This window comes from Schistosoma haematobium, chromosome 2 (assembly GCF_000699445.3).
Source record: "Schistosoma haematobium chromosome 2, whole genome shotgun sequence".
Classification (NCBI taxonomy): Eukaryota; Metazoa; Platyhelminthes; class Trematoda; order Strigeidida; family Schistosomatidae; genus Schistosoma; species Schistosoma haematobium.
In genome coordinates, this window is record NC_067197.1 from 4,975,294 (window position 1) to 4,993,861 (window position 18,568).

Genomic DNA, 18,568 nt, shown 5'->3' on the forward strand with positions numbered 1-18,568 from the left:
AGTACATTAGTTTATTCATCATATAACTTGAGGTGAAATGCAATGATATACAACAAAGTTTGACATTGAATTCAGTTTCTATTCAATGACGCTCCAGAACATCCTGTTTTATTGAGAATTTAAGGGCATTGAACTTTTCTTTGTAACTCAGACAATTATTAAAATGCTCCAGAAATCAAACGTTTCTTTATGAATGAAGTGAATTTCTTTCTCATTATCAGACAGCTTATAACACACAGAGAAACGTCCCAGATCTTAGTTTCGTAAAGATCCACATATTTGAAATCTTGATAAAATTATCGCTTCCTATAAAATTCGAATTAACATCATAACTATTTTCACTTGGTATTGTTTACTTGAATCTTCCCATTGATGTTTAGGACTGTAATTGAAGACTTCAATATTGAGGCAATACGCACAGTATGCACATATGCCAATAAGAGACTGATCAATTACAGTCTTAACACGATAGCGTATGAAGCGAACGGTGCTGGGTTCGAGTCACAGAGTGAACATCAACTCTAGGATTCAGGTACTTTCGGCGAATGAGTCCCAAATAGAACGAAATGATCGTCGTAGATTCCACTGCTAGCTACTATCCATTTTTGATCATTGTTATTTATTTTATTATACATATATTTGAATTATTGATCCTAATGAGCTTTTAACACTTGTTCATCACTAATTAGATAATGGTGTTACAAAAAAACTTTAGATATGACTTTATCAAATAGGAGTACTGTTTTCTTGTTTCTGTTTTCAAATATGTGTCTACAAAAGAGATTATATTTAAGTTGAATTTTAAGTAGTGTATAAACAAATAATAAATAATAAAAAGAGATATTCTGACAGTTGAGATCATTAGTCAATTGAAGCTAGACCACCATGGAAAACCTGGAAGCGCCTGGCTCGAGACTGATAGGACCTGGTTTCAAATTCCGCCAGGCGGGGTCGTGGATGCGCACTGCTGAGGAGTCTTACAATAGGACGAAATGGCCGTCCAGTGCTTCCAGGTTTTCCATGGTGGTCTAGCTTCAATTGATTCATGATCTCAACTGTTGAAATTACTACAATCTCCACAAAACCCCTTCAGATATTCTGAAGTTTCATAACACAGTGTAAGTAACTTCTTCAGAGAATAAATAAATAACCAAATCAAAATGAATCCAAGTTTAATTAGTATAAAGGAGCAACTCAACAATATGAAGTACAATCAATCTAATTTTTCTATTCATTGAGATATCTACAAATAAATACTATTTCTATTTATAACAATTTATCCAGTGCTCCATTTATTCGAAATTATCAAATCAAAACATGGTAATGATACCTACTAAAGTAGTAGTAGTAGTAGTAGTTGTTGTTGTTGTTAAATTCTTAGGAAAGAAACATTTGTAGGTTGTTCCATTTTACTTTAAATTAATAATTACTTATGCCCAACGACCGACTGCCTCGACGTGCGATGTTCAGTGGTACATGAGTAGGTTAGAAGAAAGCTAGAGGCGGCCAGACCAAAACATGGCACAAGTCCATGAAGTCATTGATAAGTGGAGTGAGTCATGTTGGTAGGTGTAGACTACATGATTGGGGACCGCGAGATGATAGCAACTGATGGTTAGAGACCCTGAATGACATGGGTCAAAATCGTTTGCAATGGCGCAGGTGCATACACTCTTTGTGTTCTCCCAAATTCTAATCTACTTATTCCTCCTTGTCTCTTTTTTCTCTTCCCAAATTTATTTCACTGTATTATACTCTTTAAATAACATCTCCAAACCCTAATGTTTCCGATTACTGTTTATACTCTTACTACCTCTACCACTAAGGGATTTGAATCGACAACTGCATCTCTGTGCTAATGTAATGTGGTATAGCAACTCGAACTGATGTAATTACGTGCGAAGTTCTACATTGTTTCTGACTGACTGACGGATTAATTTTGTTAGAAATTTTGTAGAAAGAAAAAAAATATTGTTAAGTGATATAAGATTATTTGAATTTTCAAACATCTGCTTATAATGTATAATATAACTATTGAATTGATATAAGTATTAAATAACAAAATTTCATTATTTTTTATGCCTTGTATATACTCAAAACTAATCTGTCTGTATAGATTTAAGCCAAAAGTAATCATCATCATTTGATTGAATACCATATGTTTGAATACAGTAGAGAATTCCCATAATGAAATAATGGTTTGTTACAACAGTTGGTTGTTTGTTTGTTTTTTTAATCACTGAACTTGAAAATTATTCAGATGAAATAATTTATACGAATATTGATTAATAGTTTGAGGAGTTCCATACTAGGACGAAACGGCCGTTCAGTGCTTCCAGGTTTTCCATGGTAGTCTAGCTTCATTTGACTCATGATTTCAATCTGTGAAATTTATAAAATCTCCATAAACCCCTTCTGAGAGTATAGAAAAGTCAATAGATGAGCAAAATTATGTTTGAAATAATAATCTCAGTGATTGAAATTTAAAATAAAACATTCCAATGTTTCGTCCAACCAACTTGTTTGAACTTCTTCAGGATAATCATCGAAATCAAGATTATCAAAGAAATATATATATATATATATATATATATATATATCGTTTAACAACCATAACAAATCATATCTATACTGCGCTAATCCAATCGTATTTAGAATTGACTTGAATAAATAGGAGAATCATGTGTAAAGCTCAAGATGTGAAAATAAATGACTGAATGTAATGTATGGTGTTGGTCATCATGTTAAGCCCACATATCTCATTCTCGTTTTCGGACAAGCTAATCTATTCATTCTACTTGACTCACATTCTGACCTTGTTAATTATTCGCTTATCAATCTTGACCGTTTTTATATGAGTGCGTAGGTGTGTGTGTGCACTTCTTATCCCATTACTCATCACATGTCTATAACTTATCTTTGTGTAACTATAAATATTGATTAACGTTTGGTTAGACCACTGAATCGGTATCCATTAGTGTTAATGTCTAACTTCAATCGATTCATGATCTTGTACAACTCTTTATCCATTGTCTAAGGTAGATGACTATCTCACACCCGATACAGATTAAACTCCACAGATCATGGCTTCTCGCTAGAACTTCATAAAATCCATCTTGAAGCTAGTCACTCATAAGCAGATGATTATTATCAGAATGGGAAATCGTGGAGATTATAGTATTTTCACAAGTTCAGTGCTTCTACTTTTTCATTGGTGGTTTACCTTAGATCAATTCATGAATTCAACTGTGAAGAAAACTATTGTATTAACGATAATCATTAAAAACTATTGTATCATTAATACATGTTGATGGCCTTATCAATATGTTAAGTTTATTTATTTATTTATTTTAACATATAAATATTGGTACAAGGAGGCACCAAATACATATGCGCCACATAAATCATTCGATTTGCGTGAGGGCTGTGATACAACCTGGGTGCCCAAACCGAAGCAGGTGGTTTCTTAAAAGGCCACACTCGGAGCCTTCGACCTGAAGGTCTGGTCCAAAAGGTAGTCACATGGTAGTCGGTGACCAACGATTGGTCCATACGCCATTTGTTCCTTCAGGATACTGGAGCCTATGTACACCATTGGTTTAGAATCCGGTTAAAGTGCCGAACATTCGCTTTTTGTCCTCTCAATTTCGTAAACAACACCCCCCAAGAGAAGGCATTGAGTAGGACTTCCCTGGCAGAGGCTATATACGCGTGGCCATGTGAGAGCATTTCGAGAGGGAGAGCGGACTCTCCCCACTCTCGGCTGTCTCAGGGCATTTGTTAAATTATTGTTCAGTGTTTTGTTGAATGAATGTCATTAAAAACCTTTATCATTACAGGTAAAAGTATAAAACGTTTTCTTTTCTATAACTTTTTGTTTTTTGTTATTCATTGTTAATCTACAATTAGCTTAAGTATTAATGTATTAATTTTGTTTATAAATAAAATGGTATTAATTGATGATTTTAGGTGTTACAAAAGTTCAACTACATGCTTTCGATGGTCGACCATCCATTGCAATGATTGGCTTAAGTGAAGGTTATTACTTTTCAATACCATCTAGTTTACCAAGAAGTAAACAGGTAAATAATTCTGTATAGTGTTAGGGTTTCTTTTTTAAAGAAAGTTTATTTATTTTAATTGTTGAATTCATGAATCAATTGAAACTAAACCACCATGGAAAGCCTGAAAAAACTGGATGGCCATTTCGTTCTAATGAGTTACTAGTCAGCAGTACGCACCTACGATCCCCCACAAGAGAGATTCGAACCCAGAACCTATTAGTCTCACGCGCGAGTGCTTAACCACTAGACCATTAAACCGGTATCCAACAATGTAAATGTTTAAATTCAACTAATCCACGAAGTTGCGCCACCGTTCACCATTGTCATCAGTGTGTTACTATGTCACAACTGACCTGATTGAATTTCACCGGGTAGTTTGTAGTTTGTTTCTTTGAATAGTTTTTATTTGTCTAAGTAGTCATTTGTATCGGTGGGTTTGTTTAAATGATATGTTGCTAAGATAATTAAAAGTGTTACTTTTATTTTATTTAGTTGTCTACATGTTAATTATTGACGATAGAATTTGATGTGTTATGTATGATTATGGTTTCACATGCGGGATAATGGATGCGCACCTCTGAAGCATCGTATACTAGAACGAAACAGTGCTTCCAGGTTTTCCATGTTGGTCTAGCTTCAATGGGCTCATGATCTCAACTGTTGAAATTACTACAATCTCTACAAAACCCCCTTCTCAATATAAAACTAACAATAATGTAATCATTCAAATAAATCATGAAACATATCATTCTCTTTACACTAACATATTACATCACTGAATTTCTTTTTTGTTTATTACATAATAATAAATCATTTCATAATAATATTGTCTATATATTTAGGGTGTTTGAAATTTAAATGAATGATATTAAAGTTAAGTTGTTAATAAAGATAGAACAATATTTGATATCAGGGGAATACTTCTCTCCTTTGATAAATTTCTATGGATATTGTTTAAGCCTTCAATGATACGTTAATGAAATGCAAATAGAATGTGATATATAACTTAGTATATATGGACGCTTTTTTGTAGTATAGTTAGTATGATATCAAGAACAAACAATAGAAAATGAAACAGTGTTTTCATTCTAGTATCTAATATCTAACTGATGTACACCATAGATACCATTAAAGTTCGAACCAAGAACATTTAGTTGTAATTGCTGGAGTTTTTTCTCTGAGCTAGATGGTTTAGTCGTGGAGCTTGTTATGTTCGTCAACTTGAATGCTACTACTGATTCGTCTTACTCAGAACGGAACGAAGAATCAAGAATTCAGAGGCTCGATAGGCTATACTGGTCCGTTGTCCCCGACTCAGCTAACTCGATCCAGAAGTCTTGGTAAGATGTAGAAAGTGTATTCTACAGACAACCAGAAGATACCAGGTTCATGAAGCACACAAATCAAACGTATTTATACAAAATATATATAATCGATATTGCCATGGAAGTTTTTAACATTTAATCGATAAGTTCGTCAACCTACAATTGCGTGGATGGTAAGAAATGACCAAGCATACATCTGCATACAAGCTTTACAAAGATAAAATTACAAAATATGAGTTTTGGAGATCTAACGTCCCCAACAGAGCTCCACATCATCCACCTGAGCTACAAATCTCCTCCACAATTTAGGTGTTATGGCAAGTTAATCGACTAGATTTATAAATATGAACCATTAAAATGTCATTTTAGTAAACTCAAATTAACAGAGTAGCTACGAGTCCTGATATTCCTTTGCCTCATTTGTATTAGTCGTTTCAGTATATTAGTAATCAGTTAAATAGTAGAAAGAAACAAATGTTCACTGATGCTTGATTTTAATTGTTTGCTTAGCTAGAACTAGCTCATAATATCAACTGTCATGGGAAGAGTATATCTGTACCGAATTGTACATCTACAAAGAAGCATCTCGTTACTATGCCGAATTTAAAATAATTATAACACGTTAGTATGCTATTTGCAAATTTATGCTTGTTCAACAAAATGGTTATAGGAGGCACAATATTTCCACACAAACGCGTACATAAAGTTACATGGGCTCAACGTATTATACTACACAGAACCAGATTGATAATATCTGTGTCACTGAAAAATTCAAAAGGTCAATAGAAGATGTGAGAACAAGGAGAGGAGCTGACGTAGCTTCAGATCACCACCTGGTGGTTGCCAACATGGAACTGAAGCTAAAGCACTGGAAAAATGAGCAAACAGAATTACTAGGGTTCAATACAGCCTCCCTTCGAGATACTGACAAACACAAAGTAGGGGTGGCGTTCTTACGGTTGAAAGACATATGGGACTTAAAATAACTGTCAACCAATATCAAAGTCAGAATCTTCAATACAAACGTTTACAGAGTTTCACTGTACGGGGCTGAAGTCACCAGAACTACCACAACCATCATCAAAGCAGTATAAGTATTCACTAACAATTGTCTACACAAGATACTCAATATCTGTTAACTGGATATCATCAGCAACAGCCTACTATGGGAGAAAACAAACCGGGTTCTATCTAACAAGTAAATTAGGAAAAGACGATGGAAATGGATAGGACACATGTTGAGGAAATCATCAAACTGAATCACGAAGCAATTACTAACTTTGAATCGTTAGAGGAAACAAGAAAGAGGAAGACCAACGAACACATTGCTTCGAGAATTGGAAGTAGACATGAAAAGGATGAATAGCAACTGGAAAGGATTGTCCAGGACAGATTTGGATTGAGACTGCTGGCGAGCGGCCTATCTTCCTTCATGAGGTGTAACAGGAGTAGGTAAGTAGATATGCTATGAGAAAAAACCTGAAAAGTGCACATGAAATTACATATGCATTAGAATAAGTGTTCAGTACCTTATGCTCTTATTTTAGAGATGTTCAACGATTTGTTTTAGAGCCACTTCTATGAATTCCAAGCTCTTTTTCTCATCACATATTACTCTCACTGATTCACAAGTACAAGAAGTCGAATTCTTTAGAAGTGTGAAATTGTACAGAAAGTAGGAGGAAGGTAGAATAATCTCTGTGAATCTTGTACATTTTCCTGGGGCCATGGTATTCCAGCACGACAACATAGTCCTCTAGAGGATTAACATTGCATCTGTTAATGGGTCGTTAGTAAAGTAGCCATCCTAATCAGAGCATAATTTTCACTAAAATCTCCTAGCCTAAAAAACTTAAAACACCATGTTGTTACTCTCTGAGAATATTATTAACACTGTATTTAGTGTGTGGATTGGCAAGGAGAGAAAACACTTTGCCAAATCGTGTTACTGTAGGTGTCATGCTGTGACATAAGAGCGAGTCCAAGACATTTTTACCTTGTATAGGTTGTGTGACATATTGTCTCTGGCTATAAGTTTCTATGGCGACAACGTTTTCTTCGTGTCATTGAAGAAAACTACCTGTCCTACAATTGATTTCAGGGAGTTTTAAACCACCAACGATCTGTTTAAAGTCAACATTCAATTTTGAAACATGCGAGAACATTTTGGAAAATGCCGTATCATTTTCAGTTTTTGAGTTTGGTCCCCTATACACACATCCCATAGACATCTTTTAACTAGAACTACGTACAGTATGAATTGAGCAGAAGTAATTATTTCACAACTCCGCCTGTAGCTCTTATAGGGTTGCTGCCGGTCCCAAGCCCGGGTAAAGGAGGAGGGTTTGGCATGGCGTTAGCGTCCCCATCCCGTAGAAAACTAACTCTAAAAAAACGCTTACCAGAAAAAAATAATCCAAACCATTTTAACTCTGCCCTGGGAGTTAGAAGGTCTTCATTTAGAAGAATTATGACGCTTCATGGTGAAAGCCGAGTTCCTTCGGAAGCCACGAGGCCGATGCCCCTTCTAACAACCAGAGCAAAAATTTTTATAGGTACATGAAACGTTAGAACAATGTGGGAAACCGGGAAGACCAGCCAAATAGCAACGGAAATGAGGAGATACAACTTGGCAGTACTGGGAATCAGCGAAACCCACTGGACCCAAGTTGGACAGAAAAGGCTAGCTACGGGAGAGATGCTGCTATACTCCGGTCACGAAGAGGAAAATGCTCCACACACACACAGGGAGTTGCTCTTATGCTGTCCAAAGTAGCACGAAATGCACTTGTAGGATGGGAATCCCACGGATCCAGAATCATCAAAGCATCATTCAAAACAAAGAAGGAGGGGATCTTAATGAATATTATCCAATGTTATGCACCCACCAATGATAGCAACGACGAAATTAAAGATCAGTTCTACGAGCGGCTGCAGTCAATCATTGAGAAATGCCGAAGAAAGGACCTAACTATTCTGATGGGAGATCTAAATGCCAAGGTCGGAATAGACAACACTGGATATGAAGATATTATGGGACGACATGGACTGGGAGAGAGGAACGAAAATGGAGAAAGATTTGCAAATTTGTGTGCATTCAACAAATTGGTCATAGGAGGCACAATATTTCCACACAAGCGTATACACAAGGCTACATGGATCTCACCGGACCACACTACAGAGAACCAAATAGATCATATTTGCATCAACAAAAAATTCCGAAGGACAATGGAAGATGTGAGAACCAGGAGAGGTGCTGACGTAGCTTCAGATCACCACCTAGTTGTAGCCAATTTGAAACTGAAGCTAAAAAAGAACTGGACAAGTGGACAAACAGCAATACAAAGGTTCAATACAGCCTTCCTTCGAGATACTGTCAAACTCAATGAATTCAAAATAGCTCTCAACAACAGGTTCCAAGCCTTACAAGATCTACTGAAAGAAGAAGAAACTACTATGGAGGACAACTGGAAAAGCATCAAGTAAGCAATAACTTCAACGTGTCAAGAGGTTCTCGGTCTAAAGAAATACCATCATAAGGAATGGATCTCTACAGAAACACTGGACAAGATCAAAGAAAGGAAGAACAAGAAGACAGCAATTAACAACAGCCGAACACGAGCAGAGAAAGTCCAAGCACAAGCTGAATACATAGAAGCAAACAAACAAGTGAAGAGGAGCATTAGAGCCGACAGGAAGAAATACGTGGAAGAATTAGCAACGACGGCAGAAAAAGCTGCTAGAGAAGGAAATATGAAACAGCTCTACGATACAACGAAGAAACTATCAGGGAAATACAGTAAACCAGAGAGGCCGGTCAAAGACAAAGAAGGCAAGCCAATCACTGAAATTCAACAACAGCGAAACAGATGGGTAGAATACTTCGAGGAACTCCTGAATAGGCCGGCTCCAATGAATCCACCGAACATCGAAGCAGCACACACAGATCTTCCTATAGATGTCAACCCACCAACGACGGAAGAAATTAGAATGGCCGTCAGACAAATCAAGAACGGGAAAGCAGCAGGACCCGACAACATACCAGCTGAAGCACTGAAATCAGACGTCGAAGTAACCACAAGCATGCTTTACCCTCTATTCAAAAAGATTTGGGAGGAGGAACAAGTGCCAATGGACTGGAAAGAAGGACACCTCGTCAAGATTCCAAAGAAAGGAGATCTGAGCAAATGAGAAAACTACAGAGGCATAACACTACTGTCAATACCAGGGAGAGTCTTCAACAGATTGTTGCTGAACCGGATGAAGGATGCAGTAGACGCCCAACTTCGAGATCCACAAGCTGGATTCCATAAGGATCGGTCGTGCACAGACCAAATTGCAACACTACGGATCATCGTCGAACAATCAGTTGAGTGGAACTCATCACTATACATCAACTTCATTGATTATGAAAAGGCATTCGACAGTGTAGATAGGAGGACATTATGGAAACTTCTTCGACACTACGGAGTTCCTGAGAAGATTGTCAATATTATCCGGAACTCATACGACGGACTACAGTGCAAAATAGTGCATGGAGGACAGCTGACAGATGCATTCCAAGTAAGGACTGGAGTCAGACAAGGCTGTTTACTCTCTCCCTTCCTCTTTCTTCTGGTGGTCGACTGGATTATGAAGACCTCAACATCTGAAGGAAAACACGGAATACAATGGACAGCTCAGAATCAATTAGACGATTTGGACTTCACAGATGACCTAGCCCTCCTATCGCATACACACGAACAGATGCGGATAAAGACAGCCAGTGTAGCAGGAGTCTCTGCATCAGTAGGCCTCAGCATACACAAAGGGAAAACCAAGGTCCTCAAATTCAAAGCGGAGAACAGCAATCCAATCACACTTGATGGCGAAACTCTGGAAGATGTAGAGTCCTTCACATACCTGGGAAGCATCATCGATGAACAAGGAGGTTCAGATGCAGACGTAAAGGCGAGGATCGGCAAAGCAAGGGTCGCATTCCTACAATTGAAGAACATATGGAACTCAAAACAACTTTCAACCAATATCAAAGTAAGAATCTTCAATACGAACGTCAAGGCAGTTCTACTGTACGGAGCTGAAACTTGGAGAACTACAACAACCACAATCAAGAAAGTACAAGTATTTATAAATAGCTGTCTACGCAAGATACTCAACATCCATTGGCCGGATACCATCAGCAATAGCCTTCTGTGGGAGAGAACAAACCAACTACCAGCTGAAGAAGAAATTAGGAAAAGACGATGGAAATGGATAGAACATACATTACGGAAATCACCAAACTACATCACGAGGCAAGTCCTAACTTGGAATCCTGAAGGGAAGCGAAAAAGAGGAAGGCCAAAGAACACATTACGTCGGTTAATAGAAGGAGATATGAAAACGATGAATCACAACTGGACGGAGCTAGAAAGGATTGCCCAGGACAGGGTTGGATGGAGAATGCTGGTGAGCGGCCTATGCTCCTTCACGAGGAGTAACAGGCGTAAGTAAGTAAGTAATTATTTCACATTTTCTTTCGAGTTTGATAGAAATGAATTTTATGTAAAAGATGTTTAGTGATCAATGGAGATACAGTTGAGAGAACGAATAAAATAATACACACTACTTAAACAAGAATTATAGACACTTGTTTATCGAATAGAAATAGAGATACTAATTAATGGAGTCAATCCGATGTGGTTATAAACCGAAGACAATCGAAGGTGGCTGTGCAATGTCGTGGATTGTTTGAATTTGAACATTAACATCAATGTATCCCGGTTCAACGGTCTAGAGATTAAGCGTTTATGCATGAGACCAATGATCCTGTGTTCTGTCTCCGCGTGCGAAATCGTCTATGTGAACTACTGAGCTGTCCCATTCTAAAACGAAATGACCATCCTTTGTTAGCAAGCTTTTTAGTTATCATCAGTATTACATCAGTGCATGATTTGGATGAATTGGAACTATCTCTACGAATCCATAACGAGTACACTGTATGCATATAAAACGGTTTGTCTTAGTAGCATGAGCATTATGAAGACCAAGATAATAGCTAAACCAATACAGCTTCCCATAAATAATTACTACAGAGATATTGCTGTCCTATTACCTCATAGAATAAATAAACTGTTAGAATCTACTGAAAACATATGACTAAATTAATTATGTTTAAAAATTGTTTCGTTGTAGTTCTTTTGGTTTGGGTCACATGTGATGTTCGTTGACTGTTCCTCACATAACAGTAGATAGATATTTTTGTATTGAGATCATAAACTGATTGATGTTAGACCACCATTGAAAACCTGGATGCAGTGGACGTCCGTTTCGTCCTATTGTGGGACTCCCCAGCAGTAAGCATTCACTATCCTACTCGCAAGATTCGAACCCGGGATCTATCAGTCTCGCTCGCGAACGCTTAACCTGTATGCCACTAAACCGGCTGGCGTCCAACATTGGTAATGTCTAACCTCAACCAATCCACGACCATCTTCCATTCTATTGAGGTAGATACCTGTCTCTACCCGACATGGATTAGCTCCACTGGTCGCGGCTTCTCACTAGGTGGATATATCCATGAACGTATATCAACAACTTTGTTCCCGTCACCAGTTATATCTGCTTCTTCATGATGTTCGAATTGAGGAGTTTTCCTGTTTCAATTATTACTACTCTATAGTGTAAAATAAACTTGAGTGAATAATTTTACTGCACTATGTGAGCTTAAGACATAAATCCTGACAAGTTGATTCTCTGTGAATATTTTTTGCTAAACGTGATAATCTCAATGTATCTTCATAAATTAAATTAAAATATTTCTTTTTATAGAAACAGGAATTTGTCAAAGCTTTACCATTGGATCGTATTCTAGTTGAAACTGATGCACCAGTACTAAGTTCATCTTCAATACAGGTAGATGACAATTTTCTATTTAAAAAAAAGATGTTTTCCTTCTTTTTACTTAGAAAATATTTTATTATTCGAAGTTACATTTATTTTATGGCAATAAATTAGAATATTGTTTCTTTAAAGTTCAGCAGATACCATCTTATATCAACATAGTGCATGCAATGTCGAGTTACTTAGACTGGTGGCCATATTGTAAATTGATCGATAAAATTTGATCTGCACTAAGAAGGATTTGACATACATGACATTGACCACCACTCAGTGATCAATCAATTGTAACTACATAATAGTCCTACAGGAGGTCATTCGCGGCCCGGATAGCTCAGTAGTAACGTCTATGACTGCGGAATTGGGTGACACGAGATCGGATCCATCAGGGAGAATCAGTTCCCTCAATATTACAGATACACCTCGCTGAAGAGTGCCAAGTAACACGAAACCTAGGTCCAATGTTGACTACCTCTAAACACGATCTTACAGAAATCGAGTTATACGAAGCTGTCTTTGATTGTGTTTGTACATGTTTTTTTCTTGAGTGAAGACTTAAAAGTGAACACTCAGCCAGTCAAACTTATCTACTGGGACATCGATGTCTAAGTGAACGTTCAGAAACGAGTACTAAAATATACAAAATGAATAAATTCAGCATTTGCTACGCTGATCACTAAATATCAGCTCTACCTTTGTGTAGTTAAAATTTAACAGCACCCCTCTTCTTGTCATCTCAAAACAAATACATCAGTTTACATGCATGCATCAAAGTATACAGAATGGATGAAGAGTGTAAGATGTAAATATTCACATTTTTGTTCACATTCCACGTAAACATTTATCTTCTTCAATTCGTTCGTCTTAACAACCAAAAACACCCCGATTTTACAATTTGTTATTAGACGAAGATAAATCTATTTTACTTAAGATTTGATAACAATTATTACTGGAATGAATGTTTATGAGTGATATAATAATTATGAATTCAGTTGATATTGTCTACTTGAATCTTCCGATGTTTAGGACTGCGACTGATCAGTCTCTTGTTGGTATATGTACATCCTGTGCGGACTATCTCCATAATACCTTAATTCACAAGCATTATAAACAGAAATGGATAGTGGCTAACAGTGAAATCCAGGACGTGCGTTTCGTTCAGTTTGCTATTCCGGTAACCCGCAGTCTAGAACTACACAGAGACTTGAACACCAGAGAGAAGACACAAGTATGAGAGAAAATACTTTATCCCAAGGTTCATTTTTGTACAGAAAATCATAGGTATTTATAGATGTTGGCGTCTGTTAAATCAACATCATACTTCAGCCAATCCGTTAACTGACCAATAGTAGCACGCTACATTGAAATCCCAGAACGTTCCATCATACTCTGATTGTCTAGGTCCCTTCGGCTCCTTTTGGGTCTCTGGAGGCTCCGTTGAAGTTCTCCGGAAGCCGACTCAACACTTAGTCACAAACTGAATGAAACGCGAGTTCTGGATTCCTCTGCTAGCCACTATCCACCTTTACTTATAATGCTTAATAATTATGAATGTTAAGACATTTCTACCTAGAAACTAGTCATTGTCAGTTAAGTGAAGATTCTATCTACATTTTATCATGTTATAAATGTTTTCACTACACAATAGTTTATATATTGTTACTATGTCATCTCATAATAACATTTTATTGTTAAAGATGATTATTCCAACTGATGTACACATGAGTTGTGAATTATCTTTACAGTCAGCTAAAAACACAATTCAATTTCAAACGGACTGAAAATTTTTTACTGCGAACAGAATTATGTGGAATCATCTATAAGTTCATTGCAGACTGAAATCAGTTAAAATCCCATTGACCAACAACGACAAAAAAAACACACTGTATAACTGAAATGTGTTAGTGTGTGGCTGTTTCGACATATAGAATTTATAATCTTCAAGTCTCGTTTCAGTCAAAGTACTGTATTATTTGGCCAATGCAAATAAACTAGTGCCCCTTGTGATTGTGTTGTTTACTTCAAGTGATATCTACCAGTGAAAAATATCCATTATAAGTTTAACAATTATACACGAATGTAAATAAAATATTAAACGGTCGATAATAAATGTTTATTTTTATTATCAAAATTGGAAGTTTTAGAGATTGTAGTAGTTTTAACAGTTGAATTCATGAGTTCATCTAAACCAGATCACCGTTGTAAACCCGTTTTGTCCTAGTATGGCACTCTGTATCCACGATCCCACACATGAAACTTGAACTCAGGACGTTCGGTTTCACCTGCGAACGTTTAATCACCAAACCACGGGATCCGCATCCAACAGTGTTAATGTCTAACCTCAATCCCTCCATAATCTTACGCTACCCTTCATCAACTTACACTAATCCCCATTTTGATAAATCATCTGCTCACTAGTGGCTAGTTTGAAGATGGATTCACTGTAGTTCTTGTGAGAAGCCATGATCAGTAGAGTTCAATCCGTATCGGGTGTGAGACAATTATCCACCTGAGACAAAGGGTGAGAGGTTGTGCGAAGTCATGGATCGATTGAAGTTACACATTTACACTATTGGATAGTGATCCAGTGATTTGGCGATTAAACGTTCACGTGTCAAACAGAAGGTCATTGATTTGAGCCTCGACTGCGTATTCGTGGATGCACATTCCTGAGGAGTACCACGCACTGACAAAACGAGAGTCCAGTGCTTCCAGGTTTTCAGTAGTGGTCTAGCTTAAGTCGACACTTCAATCCAACTGTTAAAATTTATTTTTATCTTACATCTCGCATTGTTCATCATTTTGAATTACAGAGCCGTACTGAACCAGATGAAGCTATCAAAGTTTGTGAACATATTGCAAAACTAAAAGGAATAGATTTTGAAACAGTTTGTCAAATAACAACTGAAAATGCATTTAAACTTTATGGATCACTGAATGTGAAATGTTGAATTCACGTGAACTGAAACTGAACAAAATATACTATGATATTCAAACCAAATTGCATTTTTACAAAACCATACTTTATTCAATTTATTGTTATAGTGAACTGTAAAATACTCGGTTTATTGTTTACAAAGCATCCCAACCTATCTCATGAAACAGAAGTCCATATCAGTAGTAAAATGTCGAGTGGAGTATATGATGCATATGCCTTTTAAGTACTTACTTACTTACGCCTGTTACTCCTAATGGAGCATAGGCCGCCGACCAGCATTCTCCAACCCACTCTGTCCTGGTCCTTCCTTTCTAGTTCTATCCAATTTCTGTTCTTTCTACTCATGTTTGTCTCCATTTCTTGGCGTAATATCTTCTTCGATCCTGTCTTTTCCTTTGGCCTTGAGGATTCCATGTGAGGGCGCGACTTGTGATGCAGTTCGGTGCTTTCCTCAGTGTGTGTCTTGTCCACATCCAGCACGTCTTCCTGATTCCTTCCTCCACTGGAATCTGGTTTGTTCTCTTCCATAGTAGGTTGTTGTTGATGGTATCCGGCAAACGGATCAGAAGTATTTTGTGTAGACGACTGTTGGTAAACACTTGTATCTTGTGGATGATGGCTTTCGTAGTTCTCCAGGTTTCCGCCCCTTACAGTAGAACTGTTTTGACATTTGTATTGAAAATTTTGACCTTGGTGTTGGTTGACAGTTGCTTTGAGTTTCAGATGTCCTTCAGTTGTAAATACACTGCTCTTGCTTTACCGATCCGCGCTTTCACATCTGCATCAGATTCACCATGTTCATCAAACGCTAACCAGAAAAAATTATTCAAACCATTTAAACTCTGCCTTTTAAGTAAATAGCATCTAATTAAAGAATAATTACAGGAAAAACCTATTTAAGTAAACATTTTTACGGTAGTGACTTAATTGAACAGTGAATGGTCATAAATACAGTAATGTTGCAGTGAAGAAGAAGAAGAAGTCAGGTGGGGAAGATCAACTTACTAAATAACGCAAAACCCCAGAGTTCTTTCTTAAAATATGAAAAACCATATATTAAATACGTCATTTGCAAATCTTCCATCATTTCTTTAAAACTTCATCGTTCCTTCATTGTTATTACAAATACTCTCTGTTTACATTCTCGTTCTCTTCAATTTGATCTTAACCGTCTGTTGTCAGGTCTTCCACTTCTGATTATTATTACATACTACTTGTATCGACAGATATAAGTAGACTACCGAAAATGACTGACTCATCTTAGATGCATGACATTTTTGAATTGAATCGATTACAATTTACCTGCTTTTGGTCTATGTAAACTTTCCTTTGGTCATGCTGAACAGTATTCATGAGAATGATAATGTAAATTCCTGAAGCGTAGATCAGTATAACCTGCTTAACAAAACAAGCTTAACTGACAAATGGTTGTAATTTAAATATACAAATCATTCTTTAGGCAATTCTGCGTCATATTTGGATAAACAACTTCCTAGCTATATCACCTCTGAAACATAGGCACATTAATATAGTCGTGTTTTACTTTCAATAAACTACTTCATCAGATATATGTTTTTCCGTCGAAAACAAAACATTCGTTTCAAATCATTGAATACAAGTAAACTCATATATCAGTATACGGTTGTAGAGATTATTAGGTTTCTGATGAAGATCATGAACCGATTGATGTTAAACCACCACTAAAACACTGGAAGTACTGGCCGGTCATTTCGTCCTATTGTGGGACTCATCGGTAGTGCGCATCCACGATCCTACACGTGGGATTTGAATCCTTCGGTATCGCGGGATCGTGGATGCGCACTTCTGGGGAGTCCAACAATAGGACGAAATAGCCGTCCAGTTCTTCCAGGTTTTCAATGGTGGTCTAACATCAATCGGTTCATTATCTCAATCATAAACTTATATAACCTGTGTACTTTCTTATTTATCAACTCTAAAATATTCAGCTTATTTTTAGGGAAAAATTTCACTTAATTGAATCTTATTTTACTTCACTATTTCACTTGTAGTATGGTTCGCACTCAATGACATAATCCTTAGTCTCATAGTGATAATTTAACCACCTATTATAAATGGTGTATGATATTTATATACGCAAACTACAAACGTATTATTATTAAAGAAAGTCGTCTACTCATTAGTGACTAAATTCTTGAACTTTTGGTGATAGTTATGATACAAATAACATCAGCTTTCTAAAATACTTGAACTTATAAACGTAGACCATCGGAGTTTAGCATAATGGGTCGAATATAATGTGATCATCGACAGGTTTAAAGTCCTGAATCCAATCTTTAGAAGAATAGTTGACACACTTTATCGATCTTATGCTTTGATCAAGTCACGTTTTGAACATTTCTCGATTTTAGTGGTCAACTAGCTATAATCAGCCTGTGAATCGATGTAAAGTTATAAATATCACTTTAGTACGTCCGTAAGTGAATGCACATATCTATGAATTGTAGGTATTAGTGTCAACAGCAAAGCCATTGATACAGGATACATTATCAATATCATACCATGTACAAGAAAACCGTTTATTTGGAAGTGCTTTAGAAAATATTATTACTTACGGTATCAGAATCACAGTCAATGTATTTTACAAAGTTATCAATTGCGGATAAAGCTGTACAATGAGTGTATCGGATAAACATGACTAGATTACTTGTAAGTAGTTACTCACCCACTTGATAAGTCGATCTCATCCTTTCTGAGTATAAAGCCAAGGTTTTCTACTATCGTAACTGAGTTATGTATACTACTGATCGAGACTAAATAATGATCTACGTAAAAGCTTCTATCTGCACCTTCTTGTACGCCGTTCACCAACTTTGCATCAAACATATCTACAATATGAGATATTATACCCTATTAATTCTTCCGCTGTCCGAACTGTCGTTCAGTTAATAGATCTCCACCACTGCGCAGAAGTGTGATTTACGGTCATTATGTTTCTTGACAATTCTCTACCTCCAAGAACTTACTGGTTAGTTGCTTCTCCCCATAAGAGAGAAGTTTAAGAAGTAAAAACTAAAGAGATGTAAGTTTTGCAACTCACTTTGATACCACATAGGTTGATTGGAATGACGTCTGAACAAACATTCATCATAGTCTTATCAGTGGCTTCTGATACCCTATTCTCTAAATCTGGTGGTGAATAAGACATAATGGTTTCCAGATTGGCTGTGCAGTCTATGTTGGACTAATATTTCATTTGTTCGTAAATTATATTTGATCTAATGGTCGATCATGTCATCTGCTGAACATTCAATAGGCATATGATTAAGCAAATCTACACTAAATTAACGAGAAAACAGTTTTTCCCTTCCATATAGATTATA

At 36.7% G+C, this 18,568-nt stretch overlaps 1 protein-coding gene across 1 annotated transcript in view; it reads left to right on the forward strand.

Moving 5' to 3' along the window:
* TATDN3 (putative deoxyribonuclease tatdn3) overlaps window positions 1–15,270 on the forward strand; it is a 34,885-nt gene extending 19,615 nt beyond the window's left edge. Inside the window, exons 9-11 of the mRNA XM_051214167.1 lie at window positions 3,970–4,082; window positions 12,200–12,283; window positions 15,082–15,270. Of these exons, the coding sequence (XP_051067316.1) occupies window positions 3,970–4,082; window positions 12,200–12,283; window positions 15,082–15,219 (335 nt within the window). The 3' untranslated portion in view covers window positions 15,220–15,270. The remainder of the gene's footprint in view (window positions 1–3,969; window positions 4,083–12,199; window positions 12,284–15,081) is intronic.
* The last annotated feature ends 3,298 nt before the right edge of the window (window positions 15,271–18,568 follow it).